Source organism: Saccopteryx leptura, chromosome 3 (genome assembly GCF_036850995.1).
Source record: "Saccopteryx leptura isolate mSacLep1 chromosome 3, mSacLep1_pri_phased_curated, whole genome shotgun sequence".
NCBI classification, from domain to species: Eukaryota; Metazoa; Chordata; class Mammalia; order Chiroptera; family Emballonuridae; genus Saccopteryx; species Saccopteryx leptura.
The window spans coordinates 338650253-338665809 of NC_089505.1; the positions used below are offsets into that span (position 1 = coordinate 338650253).

General features: G+C 48.3%; 1 protein-coding gene across 5 annotated transcripts in view; it reads right to left on the reverse strand.

Annotated features, from left to right (window-relative positions):
• Positions 1–5511: 5511 nt before the first annotated feature.
• NCALD (neurocalcin delta) overlaps positions 5512–15557 on the reverse strand; it is a 453474-nt gene continuing 443428 nt past the window's right edge. For all 5 annotated transcript variants that reach the window (XM_066379265.1, XM_066379266.1, XM_066379267.1 and 2 more), the window contains 2 exons: positions 11004–11109; positions 5512–8139 (listed from right to left, as the gene is read on the reverse strand). In XM_066379265.1, the coding sequence (XP_066235362.1) occupies positions 8042–8139; positions 11004–11109 (204 nt within the window). In that variant the 3' untranslated portion in view covers positions 5512–8041. The remainder of the gene's footprint in view (positions 8140–11003; positions 11110–15557) is intronic.

The following is a 15557-nucleotide window of genomic DNA, read 5'->3' on the forward strand; positions in this document are numbered from 1 at the left end:
GGATCTGGGACAGGTTTTAGGTAGGGGCCCAGATTTGTTTGTAAAGCACTTTGATGTCTTACCTGGGGGCCCTCTCCAAGGGCCCCCTGCTCTCCCACACCGTCTTCCCCTGGGCCCATGGCAGGTTGGAAGAGCTGCTTCCAGCCCAGCTGTCTCTCTTTGAGGCCACAGGATTTGAATGGAATGGAGGGCAGGTGCCATGCCTAGGAAGGCCTCTGGGTGGTGGTAGGGGGCACCTTTTCGTGTGTCTTCTGGACGGCTTGCCCCTCCCTGTGGTGCCAAAGGTTTGCATCCTAGATTCAGCTCTGCTCCTATCTGCCCCCTCCTCCTCCTCCACTCTGCGATGGCCAAGCCCTGGACTAGCAGCTGGGGGACCTCCTGGGTACTGATGGGGCTCTGTTCTAAGATGGACACATTCAGTGTTGGAAATACCTGACGTACTATGCACTTCCCAGGCTCCGTGCCTTAGGGGTGGTTTCAAACATGATCGGCAGGCAGATTAATTGGACTGAGGCATAGGACTTCAGGTTAGGAAAAAGATGAAAAAAAATTGGCAATCTGACCCAGGTTACCTACCCTTCTCTCTAGACTCTGTAAAAAATGTCTGCTGGTCCTGCCCCAGGCAGAGGATAAAGCAGAAACGCTGTTGCATTTGTCCCAGGTCCCTGAGCGGTCATTGTGGTGACCACTGCCAGAACAAAGAACATGAGGTCAGTGCCACCAAAGGGCGTGGCACAGAGTGCCGCCTCCCATCTGATCTGTTCCCCGTGTTGACCGTGTCCGCTCTGCATTCTTGCCGTGCCCACGGCTTAGCTACGATGTGTTCTTCACAATGGAAGTTAGCAGAGTTCTGATGAGGAAAATTTCCTGAGAAAAAACACTCCAGAGAGATAGGAAAATTTGCCTCCTCTTCTTTTTTTTGTCCCTTAACTTAATCACACTCAAATAAATAAGCTTTCTTTAAAAAATCCATGTAAAATGAGGGACATATGAAACAAATGTTTTCATGTTTTGTTTTGTTTAAATATATACCCAAATTGCTTAGACTTTACGGGTGTCCGGAAATTGGGACCAACAGAAAAAAATACAATAAAATGTCACCTTGGTACTGGATCCTAAAAGACAAAGGCACGTCCCATGCATGACATAAACTTAGGAAGCATGAAATGAATCAAACATTTATTTTCCTTCTTATTTAAAATCATGAAATGCAACAAAAACAGAGGGTTTGTGCCAAATTCTATGAACAGCCCTTTCTTAAAGACAAGCAAGGGAGATTGGTAGATGGACAACTTGCTCTTGTGTTAAAAAACAAAAAAGGCAAATGTAACTTAATAGTTTTGTAAATGATGGGAAAGGGGGAATCTATAAACTATAAATACAGTTATTTTATTTTTTGTACATTTTTAAGAAGAAAAAATAAATATTCATAAAGTAAGAGTAAGTGACAGTGTCTGGTACTTTTCGTGAGGTGAGCATTGGGGTACTTTGCCTGACTGGAGAGAAACTTCTGTGTGAGCTGGGCGGATTCTAGGCTCCCCTTGGGCTCCTGTGGGTCCTGGCCGTCAGCAGAGCAGGCACCTCCTCTGGTCTCCTTGTGTCCCGCCCTGAGGTTAAGCTAGCAGAGGGCTGAAGAAAGCCAGAGGCCTTCAGTGTGAGCACGCCCGGCCGCCAGGGTGGTTACTGCTGCCTAGTTCTCAGCGCAGCGGGTAGGTTCTGTGTCCACCTGACCTGCCTTGCTCCCTGCTCACTCACCCCGCAGGAATCAGCACAGAACTTTCTGGATCCTTAGTTCATCTGCACCAACCTCTGTAGAGAGCCCAAAACCACGTGGCTGAAACTTCAAATTCATCACGACACTCTCTTGCCTGGAAACCCACAGGCTTGCTAGTACCTGCCAGCTCAAATGTGAATGCCTCAGTTCACTATCCTGGTGTGTATTGGTGTTTCCTCTGTGAACACCCACGCTGAGCCACCCATGCTCCTTCAGCTGTCATTCATGATGATCTGCGAGCCTCTCTGTGCCAAGCTGGTGGCAAGTCTGCGTTCCTCCACATCTCACCTTCTCCAGCCATGTCCACAGCTTTCAAATCTGTGCTAAAAAGTTGCCTTTAGAAAGCCTTCTCTGACTTCAAGCCCATGGCATCCTCAGCAGTCTCTGTGTCTGGACCCGTGAGCAGGGAAGAGGTGGTTCAGCAAAGTGTGTATTGAGGTTTCTAGAGAGGTCATGGGACTAGAAATGGGCCCCGAGGACTTTTTGCCATGATCCATGTTTCATGGTCTAAGAAGGGGGTCTGAATCCATTTCGCACTGGCCATCGTCCCTCCTGCTGTGGATGCAGCTGGTCTCCGCACCTCCCTGAGGCGGTCCCTCCCTGGCCCATGGCAGTCCTTGTCCTGCTGTTCGGTGACTTGATCCCCATGTATGCTACCACCTTTCCCATCCCCCTCTGCTGGGACTGTGGTTGGATAGGCAAAGATGACCACTTATCAAGGCCACCAGCTCTGCCTCTTACCTTCCACTGTACCAATTCAGTTCAGTTACTATGGACCAGGTGCTGTGCCCTCTGCTGGGGACAGAGGGGCAGAAGTACAAAGTGCTAACTGCCTGGCATCATGACACATGAATTGGGGTTTACCGTGGGGGAATTAGGGCGCAGTCACCCCCTCAGACAAAGGTATGAGACCCCTCTAACCCTAGCCTGCCACAATGTGATGAGAGATCACCAAATGCGAGCCTCACTCTGGGAAGGTTGCCAACTCCACTCTTTGAGCCCAATGTTTCTGAGGGTCAGTAGCAGTGGGGAAGGGGGTGGTCACTTGTCATTGGTCCAGGTCCTCCAAAAAGCAGAAGCCAAGATGGGATTACAGATTCAGATGACTTACTAGGGGGATTTATATGAAGGATAGAGAGGAAATGAGCAGGGAAAGACAGGAAGCTGGGGCCGGAGCCTCAGACCACCTCCGCCAGGCCAGCGGGGGGCCCTGAGCAAAGGTCACAGGTGGGATGAGTTCCCTCTGGAAGAATGGCCAAGTTCCAATACCTCCACATGTGCCGTCATTGACTGGGAGCAGTCTGGGAAGAATGCAACCTCAGAGTGAACACAGGTGGCTCTGAAAGTTGCAGCTGGTCTACGGCCGTACCACCCTGAACGCGCCCGATCTCGTCTGAAAGTTGCAGCTGGAACCTGTCAATCAGCTGTGCTTCCAGAAGCAGGTTCTTGTAACAGAAGATTTGAATGGGCATCCCTGTAGTCATCACAGCCAACTCCTGAAAAAGTCTCTAAGAGATGCACTGGGGCTCTACTTCACATGTGAACATTCCCTGAGTGGACTCTCTGATCTGCCCCCTTGGTGTGATACACCCTTTTCCTGTGGGGTCCTCCAGCCTCGCACTGCCCTGAGCTCTGCTAAATGGGTGCATGGGTGTTTTGGAAACACAGTGAGGGGCCTCTGATCATCCAGAAGCAGCAAAAGAGAGGAAGGGGATATTGAAAAGTCACTAAAGGCAAATGTCACCCACTTGTTCCTTGGGTAGCAAACAGCCCTTTCATGCAGCACTCAAGAAAGACCTTGATTTCTGCTCTGCCATTGGACATGAGTGTAAGCTACTTAATCATTCTGAAGCTGTACAGAACTTACCAGGTCAGCTGTCAGCTTGGTCTCCTTTTCCTTTGCTAATAATTCCCATCCCCTCTCCCACCCCCTACACACACACACACACACATACACACACACACACACACACACACTCCAAGACTGCAGTGCTTGGTACTGTGTTGGGACAGCATTGACCACTCAATGTGAGCCCAGTAAAGTAATTCATTGGCAGTATTGGAAAGGGGCATTGTAAGAGCATTTCTCTGTCTGTCTATATGCATGTGACATACTGATGGCACAGCTATGAGTATTTCATGGGGTTGGCAAGCTGTGCTGTCCAGAATTTTGAAGTAGCTTCACTATCCTTTCTAGAGAAATGCCATCCATTTCCTGGAATAGTATGGAGAAAAGAAGTCATGAAATAAACCTCCTTGAGGCCCTGGCTTCTCTCTGACCTGTTCTAGGAGTTAACTCCACACCTTGGAATGTTCTCACTGTGACCGTTGTTGGCAACCCCAGGATGTGGGGGACCAGGCCTGGCACAGTAATACCCAGTGCACCAAGTGCCCAGGAACCTACCTGAGTCCTGACACATGGCCAACATTCAAGTATAGAGAAACTGGTCTGAAATGAATGCACCATTGATTATACCCTTGGCCTGGACATCTTTTCACTCTGTGACAATCTTTGTATTTTAGGTGCGTTTGACTGATGCTCTGCTGCTTTGGGAAATACAGGGCTCAGTATTCTTCTCTTGTTTTTTCAGCCACCTTAAAAAACAATTTCAGGAGAATTTCAAGAGAGTGCTGAGCCTCTCCTGACAGAGACAGGAGTGGCAGCGGGAAGCATCTCGATTTCTTCCAAAGAGCGTTCTTGTGCTCTCCTCCATCTTGACTAAGAGAATACTCTGTCTCCTCCTCAACCGATATGTACTCTCCATGCCTGAACGAGGCTGTACAGGGATCCAGTTGGGTGGGGCCTTGAAAATAGGAGCTTCAGGCTTGGAAATCTGTGGGAAATTGCCAGGTATGCCTCCAATAAGTGTGGGACTACAGATTCTTAATCGGGTTGGCTCCTAACCACCTTCTCAGCATCACTACCATGAATCATGTGCTGTTATTCATGCTCAGTACTGGCGGGTATCAAGGCCATTGCTGTCTATAAAGAGAAACTGTATAAAGTGGGAAAAGACTCCACTCCAGGCCAACTCAACTCCTACATGAGGTCTAACTGGGCCATGAGGCATCTACTATTGCTGCCACTCAGGGCCAATGACAGCAACAAAAAACACAGTTCATCTGACTGGCTTTGAGGGTGTGGGCTCTGCATTGTGTCATCTTTTCTACTGACTCTTCTCCAGATTGAGAGGCAAAGAGAGGGGAAAGGAGAATATTAATTTCCCATGAAGTGGAGGTTGCCTTGGCTCCTCCTTCCAGTGCACCCGAGGTTAGAGCTAGAGTTTGCAGCTCCAGCTATAGGAAGGAGAGGGGTAAGAAGGAAATGGAGACCATGAGGTAGGGAAGCAAGGAAGCCCAAGTATAGCTCAGGATGCTTTTGGATGGGTCTGGCCCCTCTTTCACAAACCTTGGCTCCTTGTGTCTTTCGAGGGCAGAGACCACACCCAGGAGGGGCCAGAATTGGCACTTGGACCATCGCACAGACAGCCTTGGCTGGAGCAGCAGTTCAGGCATGGAAACTTCATGTCCCAGACAATCATAACACACTCCACATGCTTGACCGCCAAGACACAAAGTCAACCAATACAGGGTCCGCTCCATATGACAGGATTTGTAAGTATGTATATTATTAAATCCACTTGTGGCAAGTGCCACCTAAGTGGCACATAAACAAGTGGGACAGCACCCTCGGCTCCCCTTCCCCACCCTAAACAGTCAACCAGTCTACACCATCCTTCAATTTATAAGCCACTTTATTCCAGTCCCTTGAACATTACAGTCTGGCTTGATTTCAAACAGAGCAGAGGTCACGTTCAGAGGTCCTTCAATGCCACAATGACAATGAACAGCCCAGCACGGGAGTGACATAAAACTTTAGGCATCCAGCCTTCTGGGTGCTGCAGAGTCCCTTGGCCAAAAATGAGTGCACTGGATTAGACATACAAAGGCCTTCCCGGGAAGGAGAAGAAGAAAAACAACCCTCGAGAAAGTACAGACAGGGTCAATGGCAGGCCAGGGTGCGAGCTATTTCCGTACGCGCCAGGGGCTTCAGCGTTCATTGGCCATGCGTTTGGCTCCTGTTTTCTTTCCTAAACAGCGGGAGACCCTCTTCCCTGCTCTTTACTCCAGCTCTAGGTTCTAGGAAACGAAGTGAGTCTGGCTCAACAAGATATCATGAGCAAGGGCGGAGCCCAGGTGGGTTTTCCCAAACATGAACTCACCCTACCATCTAAGGACAACTAAAAGGAGAAACGAGGTCTTCAATCAAGATGGGGGGGAGGAGTGAGGTGTGCCTCCTGAATATTATCAATAGAGGTGCTGGGTCCCCTTGCCCGCTCTGTCCTTCATGTCTTAGGTTAACTCCTTATTTTTCAAAACTAGATTTTACCTCTGGGCCATGGAGAAATTTGGCAAGTCTCAGTATAAAACCATTATGAGAAATGGATGCTCAGAGGGGGATTAAAATTATTTTATCAAATTTAGGTCTGAAAATTTCATTCTGCAAAACTGGTTCTTTTTGGTCAACCACGCAAATTTGGGTTTTTGCTACCCGTTAAAATGGATTCAAGTCAAACACAAGAATCCGGAGGTGAGACCGGGCTCAGCATCATCTTCCAGATGGCTATGATGTCTGTCTTTCTGTCTGCAGGAAGTAGCATGGCAGCAGACAGACCCCCTGGGGACCTCTCTGCCTTTTTTGGGGGGCAGGTTCTCTCCATCGACACCCTGGGTGTTCAGGTTTCCTCATACCTACCGCTTACTGAAATATGACTCCCCTATGACCAGCAACACTTATTCTCAGTTTTCAATTCCAGTTAGTATGTATGAGGTCACCAGATCAAACAGCAACCCAAATTTTTGCGGTCACTTCTGGAAATAGAAATTTGCATTCAAAAAACACAGTGATGAAAAACACCTTTGGAGTCCCCCTGCCACCACCACCACCACAACCACTGGGCCTTGGAGTCACAGACATACTTGCCCACACCTTCTTCACGATGTCAGATGACTGTCCACCTCTGACTCTCCGTAGGGCCAGCCGGGGCATGGAAAGTCATCCTTCTAGATGTGGCTCCCTAACCATTCATATGGATTAAACTATTGGAAAATCCTAAGAATTTATACTCTTTATTTCCCCCAATCTACAGAATACTGATCTGCTCAGAAAAGCACCACAGCCCCAATGTAACACTACAATGAGCCCCTGGGCTGGTGGGCGGACCACTGCGTCACATCTCTCAGAGGTATTAACCTTCTGGTGCTCCAACTGACTTATCTCACTTAGACCTGCCCTGCTTCTAAAATCCAAGCACTGCTTCTCTGAAAAAAAAAACCCAAAACACCTCAAAATGAAGTTTGGGGCCCTAGCCATGATTACTTTGTACTTTTCTGGAATATATAAAATATACCTGTTGATTGGTGCATTTGTGCAAAGACAGATATGACTTTAAAACAAGACATAGACATTCATTATAGTTGGCTTACTTCACAATAAGCTACCAGAAACAGTTTTCTGTAATAAGATTGGATTAGTGCTCACTAAACATGCATTTCATTTAAACAAGGCAAAACACTTAATTTGGTCTGCAATACCCAATATTTTATATATACAGCATTTTTTTTTTTTTAATCACAAGAGGCAACAAGATGGGTCTGGTCTCGGGATATAAGTTACCATTTGTGATTAATTTCCAAGGACACTCATCTCAGCTCAACTAGTGTAAACCTGTGAAAAAATAGCTGAGCCATCTTTTTCTCTCCACTATTAATTTATCTTGAAATGTTCACAGCTTAGAAACTACAGCCTGCGGGGGAGGGGTGGGATCAGCCTCCTGGGGGAGTTCCCCAGGGCCCTTCAATAGCCCGGCCCCAGAAGGTCCTTCATTCTCAAGTTGGGAATCCCTCATCTGGTGCAGTCAGCCCTCCGGCATGTGTGACAACAGACCCGGGTCTTCAGTTTTAGAACACAGACATTAGGATCAAGAGAAAATAATAATAATAATAATAATAACGATTAAAAATCGTCAGAACAACGAACACCACAAAGTCTGTGCACGACGGCACTGCCCATGCTCTCACAAGCGCACTGGGGCTCGGGCATCCCCACGAAGCGTTCACGACAAAAGAAGCTGAAGGCGTCACTGAGGAAGGTGCATCTGACCGCACGGGGAACAGCATCACCGTCAATATTGTTTGGCAAAAAAAAAAAAAAATTAAAAAGAAAAATCAAAAGGGGACACAAGCAACTCTACATGGGCTGCAGGCTCAGAACTGCCCGGCGCTGCTGGGGTCGCACTGCAGGAGGCGCACTATGGACGGGTCGCTCTTCGCCCCTCGGATGAACTCTTCCAGGGAAAGTTTCCCTACAAAGCAAGAGGAAAGAGCACGGGTGAATGGCACAGGTGGCAGCTGGTAAACTTACACCCTCCGCCCTGCATCTTGGAGTTAGTGATGGGCCCCCTTGTCCCTGCGGTCCCACACCTGCTGTGAGGCCCACACTCAGTCTGGTCTTCCAGATGGGAGACGCACGCACGAGGCACACTCTTATTCACTATCGCAAGGCCAGCACCTTGCAGGGCACGCTTCTTCCTGAGAGCTCACCGTGTGCCTGCCCTGGCCGGATACTGGGTGGCCCTGCCGTGACCCCTGTCCTCCTGGTTTTTCCAGCTTCAGGCTCCCGGAGGGGCTCACTCAGTATTTGTGGAAGGAATGGCCCACAAGCCTTTATGAGACCAAGCTGGACTCTCTGGGTTCCGAGGCTGTTCCCACAATGTCGCTAGGAGCCCCTGGGCTCTAGCTGCAAGAGTCACCCCTCTGCAAATGGGCAGGCAGGCTGCACTGACCTCTGAGGGAGGGCCCCTTTTGGACAGCACATGAGGACAGCTGCACTGCCATTCGAGGTGAGGAAAATGAAGGGGCACACGCACAAGGCAGAGGACTGCCCTGTTCCCTTCCATCAATCAGGGCACTTTGCTCCACCCTGACAGGCTGGAGGAGGAAGACTCAGCCGCCTGGGATCTCACTCCTACCCTGTGTCCCTGGCAGAAGGTCTCTCTGTCAGCTTGTTGAAGGGAAGCAAAGCTTCTCCCCCATTCCTGGTGCTTCCAGAGGGGCCCCTCCTGCTCAGCTTTGCCCTCTTCTCTCTGCCCTCCCAGCACTGGTGTCAGGCCGCCCGCCCCCCTCGGCCCCCCCCACCCCCCCTCCGCTGCTCTGGGCCTGGGCCCCGCCCCCCGGAGCTGCCCCGCCCCCGGAACTGCCCCGCCCCACGGAGCTGCATCAGTCGCTGAAGCACAGTCCTCTGGCCTCTATTATTGCACTTTATTTCTCAACTAATTCCAATTCCAAACAGGAGGGGTGCCATCTATTGCAGCCCTCACCTTCCACCCCAACAGAATATGTCTTCCCTATAGCCACTGCCCCCTCCCCTAGATCCTAGTTCTTGGTTAACCAAATTCACCTTACCTACATGGAGGAAAAAGATGAGAATTTATCTATTTCCCCTCTGAGCCTTGGGTCCTGGCCATGTTTTGTGAGCTATGCCAGGCTCGAGCAGTGGCAGAAACAGCGACAACTTCCTCAGGGTAGAAGGCTGGCGCGAGGGAGAAGAGATGGGAGTGGTCCGCTGACCACTTTAGGGTGGTCTGACCACCAAAGGGCAGACCAAAGGGCAGCTCTGGGGCCACAAGTAGGAAATGATAGAACCAAGCCTGCATTCAAGGTACACGTCGTTTTCTGGTCATCTACCTGTTGCTTCAGAGGCGTCATCCAGCTAATCTGCCTGCAGGCCCAGGCTTTTCTCATTAAGTCCGTGGCCAGGTGTTAGGTGCAAAGAGCTTCTACCAAGAAGAATCTAATGTCAGGAGACTACAGATGAGGTCTCTGTTCCCGGCAGGAGTCAGATTCGGCCTTGGGGTCCAGAAGCAAAGCTCTGAGCTGTAGTACCAAGTCTCCTGGTGCTCTGTGATCCCACAGTGAGCCTCCCCCTCCAGTGGGGACCTTAACTTCCCATCTGCAGGCAACACGCAGTGAGGATTTTATCCTGTCTGGGTCTCCTCCCTCCTTGAGCCCTATTCTAAAGAGGTGGCTGGGCCCAGGTCAGGATACACATATACCTGTCCCTCTTGGAGCATGGGCAAAATGTTCAGTTTAACAGCAAGTTCACTATCAAAATTATCCCGTGGTTTTTTAGTTTCTGCTAAACAATGAAGCTATTTGCTGTGAATCCAGTGCCTTAGGGAAATGAGATGTTCTAGGATGCAAAGGCAGCTTCGTGGAGGAAACTACGCAGATTGTCTGCACCTCGCAAAACCCAGTTCCCAGACGATGTGGGCCAGAGAGAGGCTCGCTCTACTGCACAGCCTTCTGTCAGTCTGTCCATCGGCTCAGCACAGACAAGAGTTGCAGGGACGCCCTGCAGAACAGTGAGCAGAACAGCAAGGGCTACAGTGGACTGGGCTCACTAAGACCCAGGCTCTGGGCTCAGCACTGTAAACCCAGGTACCACCTCTAGATAGGGTTCAGATTTGGCAAAGAAAACACAAGATGCCCAGTTACTTGGAATTTAAAATAAATGACAAGCAGGGTTTTTTTAAAAATATAAATATGTTTCAAATATTGCTTAGGGCATACTTGTGGAAAAAAATCAATCATTGTTTGTTTATCTAAAATTCAAAGTTGGTGGGGCCTCCTGTATTTTACACAGCAACCCAACATCTAAAATCTATTCTGGAGTTTGAAATCCAATCTTCCTTTTCACTTTGGTTTGCTTTGCATCTGCTTGTTGGGTTTCAATTGAGAGGGACTCCCTCAGGGTGGAACCTGCTGGCCACCTCTCCCCTCCCACCCTCACCCACTCAACAACCGTGGGACACCACTTTGCTTCAGGAAACCCAACACAGAGCATGCGCTGGAGAGCTTACTAACCACCTGGCCAGCTGAATTGAATGCTATGGGGGTCTGGGTGGCATGATGCCAAGCCCCTCCACACTTTCTGATTAGCTGACCTACGGGATCCAGCCTGCTGTGACCTGGGCCTGTCTCCACCCTGGTCCTCATTGTCCTACACCACCAAGGAGCAGGCAGGATGAGCCACTTTTACAAAGAAAGGGCCATGAGCCAGGTCCTTGTGGCCATTATCTTGTCCTCAAGTGGCATTTCCCTGTCTGAACACCCCAACCCCTCCAGCAGCCCCCACTCTGAACAAAGCAAAGCAGCCTCAGCTTCCTACCATCTCTGTTGGTGTCCATCTGGCGGAAGATCTTTTCTGTCCTTTTCTCTGGGGTTGACTCATCTTCAGGCATTTTCATTACAGAGGAAACCATCTTATAGATTGCCTGGGAATAGAACAACACCGTGGGAAGATAGAAACGTAGTCTGGACTGGCACACCATAGCCCCATCATTAAACCTCCCAACACACGAGTGAAGAGAAGGGATTGTCCCCCCTCCACCCAGGGAGCAGGCCTGTCCCTGCTGGTGTGCTATGGAAAATGGATGCACAGTCGCCGATGGAGAAGGCAGGCCTGCAGAGCTCACTCCAGCGCTGGGAACCTTCAGGAGTGCCAACTGGCAGGAAGACCCGCTGGACCCCTGTGTGTCCAATTTTAATGTGCATATGAATTTCCCTGGGAATCTGGTAAAAATGCAGAATCATGTTGGTTGAGGGGGGGTGGAGCCTGAGATTCTGCATTTCTCACCAGCTCCTCCTGGGTGATATCGAGGCCACTATTCTGAGGACCCCACTGCCAGGAGAAGGCTGCTGATGACATTCCTCATGCCAGAGGGATAGGTTGGTGTCTGTTGTGGTCTTTAGTTAGGTCCCTCAGAATGACAAACACCTGACAGTCTGCAAGTGTGAGCCCTGTCTTGTCCCAGGCAGACATCACCAGCTGTCCCATGCTCTTCCCCTTTATGTGGCAATCGTCTCACATTCCTTCTCAATTAGCTCCCAAATAGACCCCAAAATGCAAACAATCTGCTATGCAAGCTTTGGATTAAATAATTACACAGTCTTAGGCTTGAGATAAACTGGGAGCCTCTAAAATCTGATGAGCAAGAGAGAGTCTTACTGAAAGTTTTGTAAACAGTGCTGAAACTATGTCTCCATGTTTTGTGACTTCCCCCCACCCAGGGTACTCGGTAAGGGCCTCCATTGTCAGATGCAGTTTTTATATGAGAAGAATAAAAAGTTGTTTTTATCCCCAGATCATGACTTTGCTAGTCAGAGTCACCTTGGGAAATTTAGCTTCAGAAAGGAGGTTTAGAAAAAGTAGATTTGCTCTGGCTGGTGGCACAGTGGATGTAGTGTTGGCCTGGCATATGCACGTCCTGGATTTGATTCCCGGTCAGGACACACAGGAGAAGTGACCATCTGCTTCTCCTTCACTCTTCCCCTTCTCTCTCTCTTCCCCTCCCACAGCCAGTGGCTTGATTGGTTCAAGCGTGGCCCTGGGTGCTGAGGACAGCTTGGTTGGAGTGCATCAGCCTCAGGCATTAAAAATGTCTCAGTACTTGACCACCAGCCCCAGGTGGGGTTTCCAGGTGGGTCCTGATGGGGGTGCATGTGGCAGTCTGCCTCACTATCTCCCCTCCTCTCACCTAAAAAAAATGAAAAGTAGATTTTTGCCAGAGGATGGCCACAAAGATCTGGAAAGTTCTGAAATTCTAGGTGCAGTGAAATAAGCGGGAAGGAGGAAAGAAAAGGAGGCAGCTGAGGTCAGGTAGCCTCCAGATGGGAAATGTGGAAGCAAAATTCATGATAAAGGCTGAAGTAATCTACTTTACAGTCTTTAGAATCAATCTGCCTCAAGTCCCTAAATGTTCTGGAGAAAGGGGGATAAATATTCTAGTCCAGGGGTAAAATAAGAATAAAAAAGGACTTACCCAGTGTGTTGACCTGAGACTTCCTGAGTCTGTCTTGAACCCACCCAAAGCCCTCACTGCACTCCAGAGCAGCCTCCACAGTCGTTTTATCTGGGGGGAAGGTCAAGCTCACAGCTGTGGCCTCCTCTGGGATTATGGGTGCTATTTGAATAAACTTGGCCACAGTCAGCTTTCCCAAGAAACGCTCACTGAAGCGGGCTCTGGAGGCAAGAAGCGAGCTGAGCCCTGTCCTCTTTCTGGACCCCTACTTGCTGTCCTCTCCAGCCCAGGTCTATGCAGCGCCTATGCTGCGGTTAGAGTGCCACATGCCACACCACTGGGGACACCTGGTTCCTTCGGGGAAAGTAAAAAAGACTATAAATCTAGAGCTATTTTTACAAATGGGAAAAAAGATGCTGAGATTACACAGGCCAGGTATATATTTAGTAACAGGAGTAGAAAGCAGAAGTCTTTCCACACCAGCAATGTGTTGAGGTCCAACACTTTTCCCTTCCCTTTCTTTTCTCCTACATGGAAGTTTTTCTCTAACTATTGAGTCAGTTTATAGGGACTCAATGGCACCAACTGATGAACACACACACACACACACACACACACACACACACACACACACATCTCACAGGAATTTCAAACTTATATAATCTAAATGTTTTGTGAATTCACAAGCCCAAGAATCTTAAGAAAACAATAAAAATAGTGTCTAGATATCAGCATCGCACCAGATTGTGTAAGCTGTAGAGCCAGTTGCAGAGCTGATATGAGAGGAACACCAATGGGCAAACCGTAACTTCACATTTTGCCAAAAGTCCTAAAGATACTGTGTTACGCGTCCCCAACTTTTGGGGTTGCATTGTTCCATCCCTGAGTCTGTTCTGGCCTCAGTAAGGTCATCTCACATGGTACTTCTAGGTGCCACTTGCTTTGTGCCTATAACTGGCCAAAGGAGGCCTCTCCCAAATCAGATGCTTTGCAAAGGTTGTTGAGAGCTTGACAACCTGTCCACAGTTTTGTTTACACTCTTCTGTCATCTGAGTGTTCCCCTGCCCTTCTCCCCTCTCCTTGAAATCCTATCCATGTACTACGGGCTGATTAAACTGTTACCCTCCTCCAGGAAGCCTTCCATGGTCCTCTTTCTTTTTACTGCTATGTGTCATCTTCCTTCCTCTCAAATGGCTCCATCTAAACCTCTCCTGGACTGTTTCATTCCACCTATCCTGAAGTGTAGTTAACCAGGTCATGCTTCTTTTAGATGTGAGGGTGGCAGTTGGATCTTCATTTACTCCATCCCCCCATTCTCAGTCATTCATCCACTCACTCCATCATTCACCAAATGTTTATTGATCACCTATTATATATAACCTGGCCTTTTTTTTTTTTTTTTTTTTTTACAGAGACAAAGAGAGAGTCAGAGAGAGGGATAGATAGGGACAGACAGGAATGGAAAGAGATGAGAAGCATCAACTATTAGATTTTGTTGCGACACCTTAGTTGTTCATTGGTTCCTTTCTCATATGTGCCTTGACCATGGGGCTATAGCTGACTGAGTAACCCCTTGCTTGAGCCAGCGAACCTTGGGCTCAAGCTGGTGAGCTTTTATGCTCAAACCAGATGAGCCCGCGCTCAAGCTGGTGACCTCGGGGTCTTGAACCTGGGTCTCAGCATCCCAGTCTGACGCTCTATCCAGTGCACCACTGCCTGGTCAGGCATAACTTGGCCTTCTTATCTACCCTGTCTTTGCTGTAATGTGTTTACTGTTAAATAAAGCAGACCAACATTATTAAAATAATTACAGAAATGAATGTAAGACCTCTGTTGAGAGCAGTGCTACAAGGGATGGTGTGTGGTTTTATGAGATCATTTGTAGGGAACCTGGGCCTTGTGGGGAGTTTGGGCAGGCATCCTGGGGAGTGGTGGCCAAGCAGATGTGAAGAGAACACAAAGCTCAGTGAGGGGTGGACGGAGGAGACATGCATATAGACACCTGAGGAGGAGGAGGAGGGGTAAGAAGGCCGAAAGTGCACACAGGGGCATGAGTTGTGGCTTCAGAGCAGGTAGAGACAGACCACTGGGGCCTCACAGACAACAGTAAGGTAGCTGTATTTCTCCAACGAATAACAAAAGGATGGAACTATTAATAAATTTGAATTTTATATGTACACCTAATTCCCAAGTTCACCTCTATTCTCTTATTTGCAGGCAATGCTGTTGAGAGAATTAAAAAAAAATGATTATTTATGATTTAACAATTATTTATTGGGTGCCTTCTATGTGCTAGGTGATGGGGATTAAGTTATCAACAAGACTGATATACTCTTTCTTATTTTATATTGTGCCAATCCTCTGGCTCAGGGCTTAGGAGGCACCCTATTGAAGACCAAAAGCTCTCATTTCTTATGAGCACCATTTAGACAGGTATAGAGATTCTAGTAATGCCCTGATTGCTGTTATGAAAGTCCTCATAAAATTATCATTATGGGATTCTGATGGGAAGTCAATTGAGTAATGATTCAGAGATTATTTTCTCAAACTCTTGGTTGAACAAATGAAAGACCAAGGAAACAAATGAGTTTGTATTAGAAAATGAGGCTCTCACAGTCGACCGAGTCTCAAAGAGTTTAAATCTTTAGCTATTAGGTGAAAAGAGTGGGGTTCAGACAGAGAAATAAGGAGAGATTGATACAAGAAAAAACAAAAACACAAAGCCAGCTAGGATGCCTTTATATTATATATGAGTGTATTTCCAAATGGGACTTCCGGAAGGGAGCAAGAGGCTATTGTCCACGTGCATCGTGGGCCAAGGAGGAAGTGAGCGCTCCTCTGGAGGCTCACGTTTACAAATAGCTCTCAGAGCACTCAAACTAGATGTCTTGTTCTGTTTTTAAAATGTGCATCAACTCACA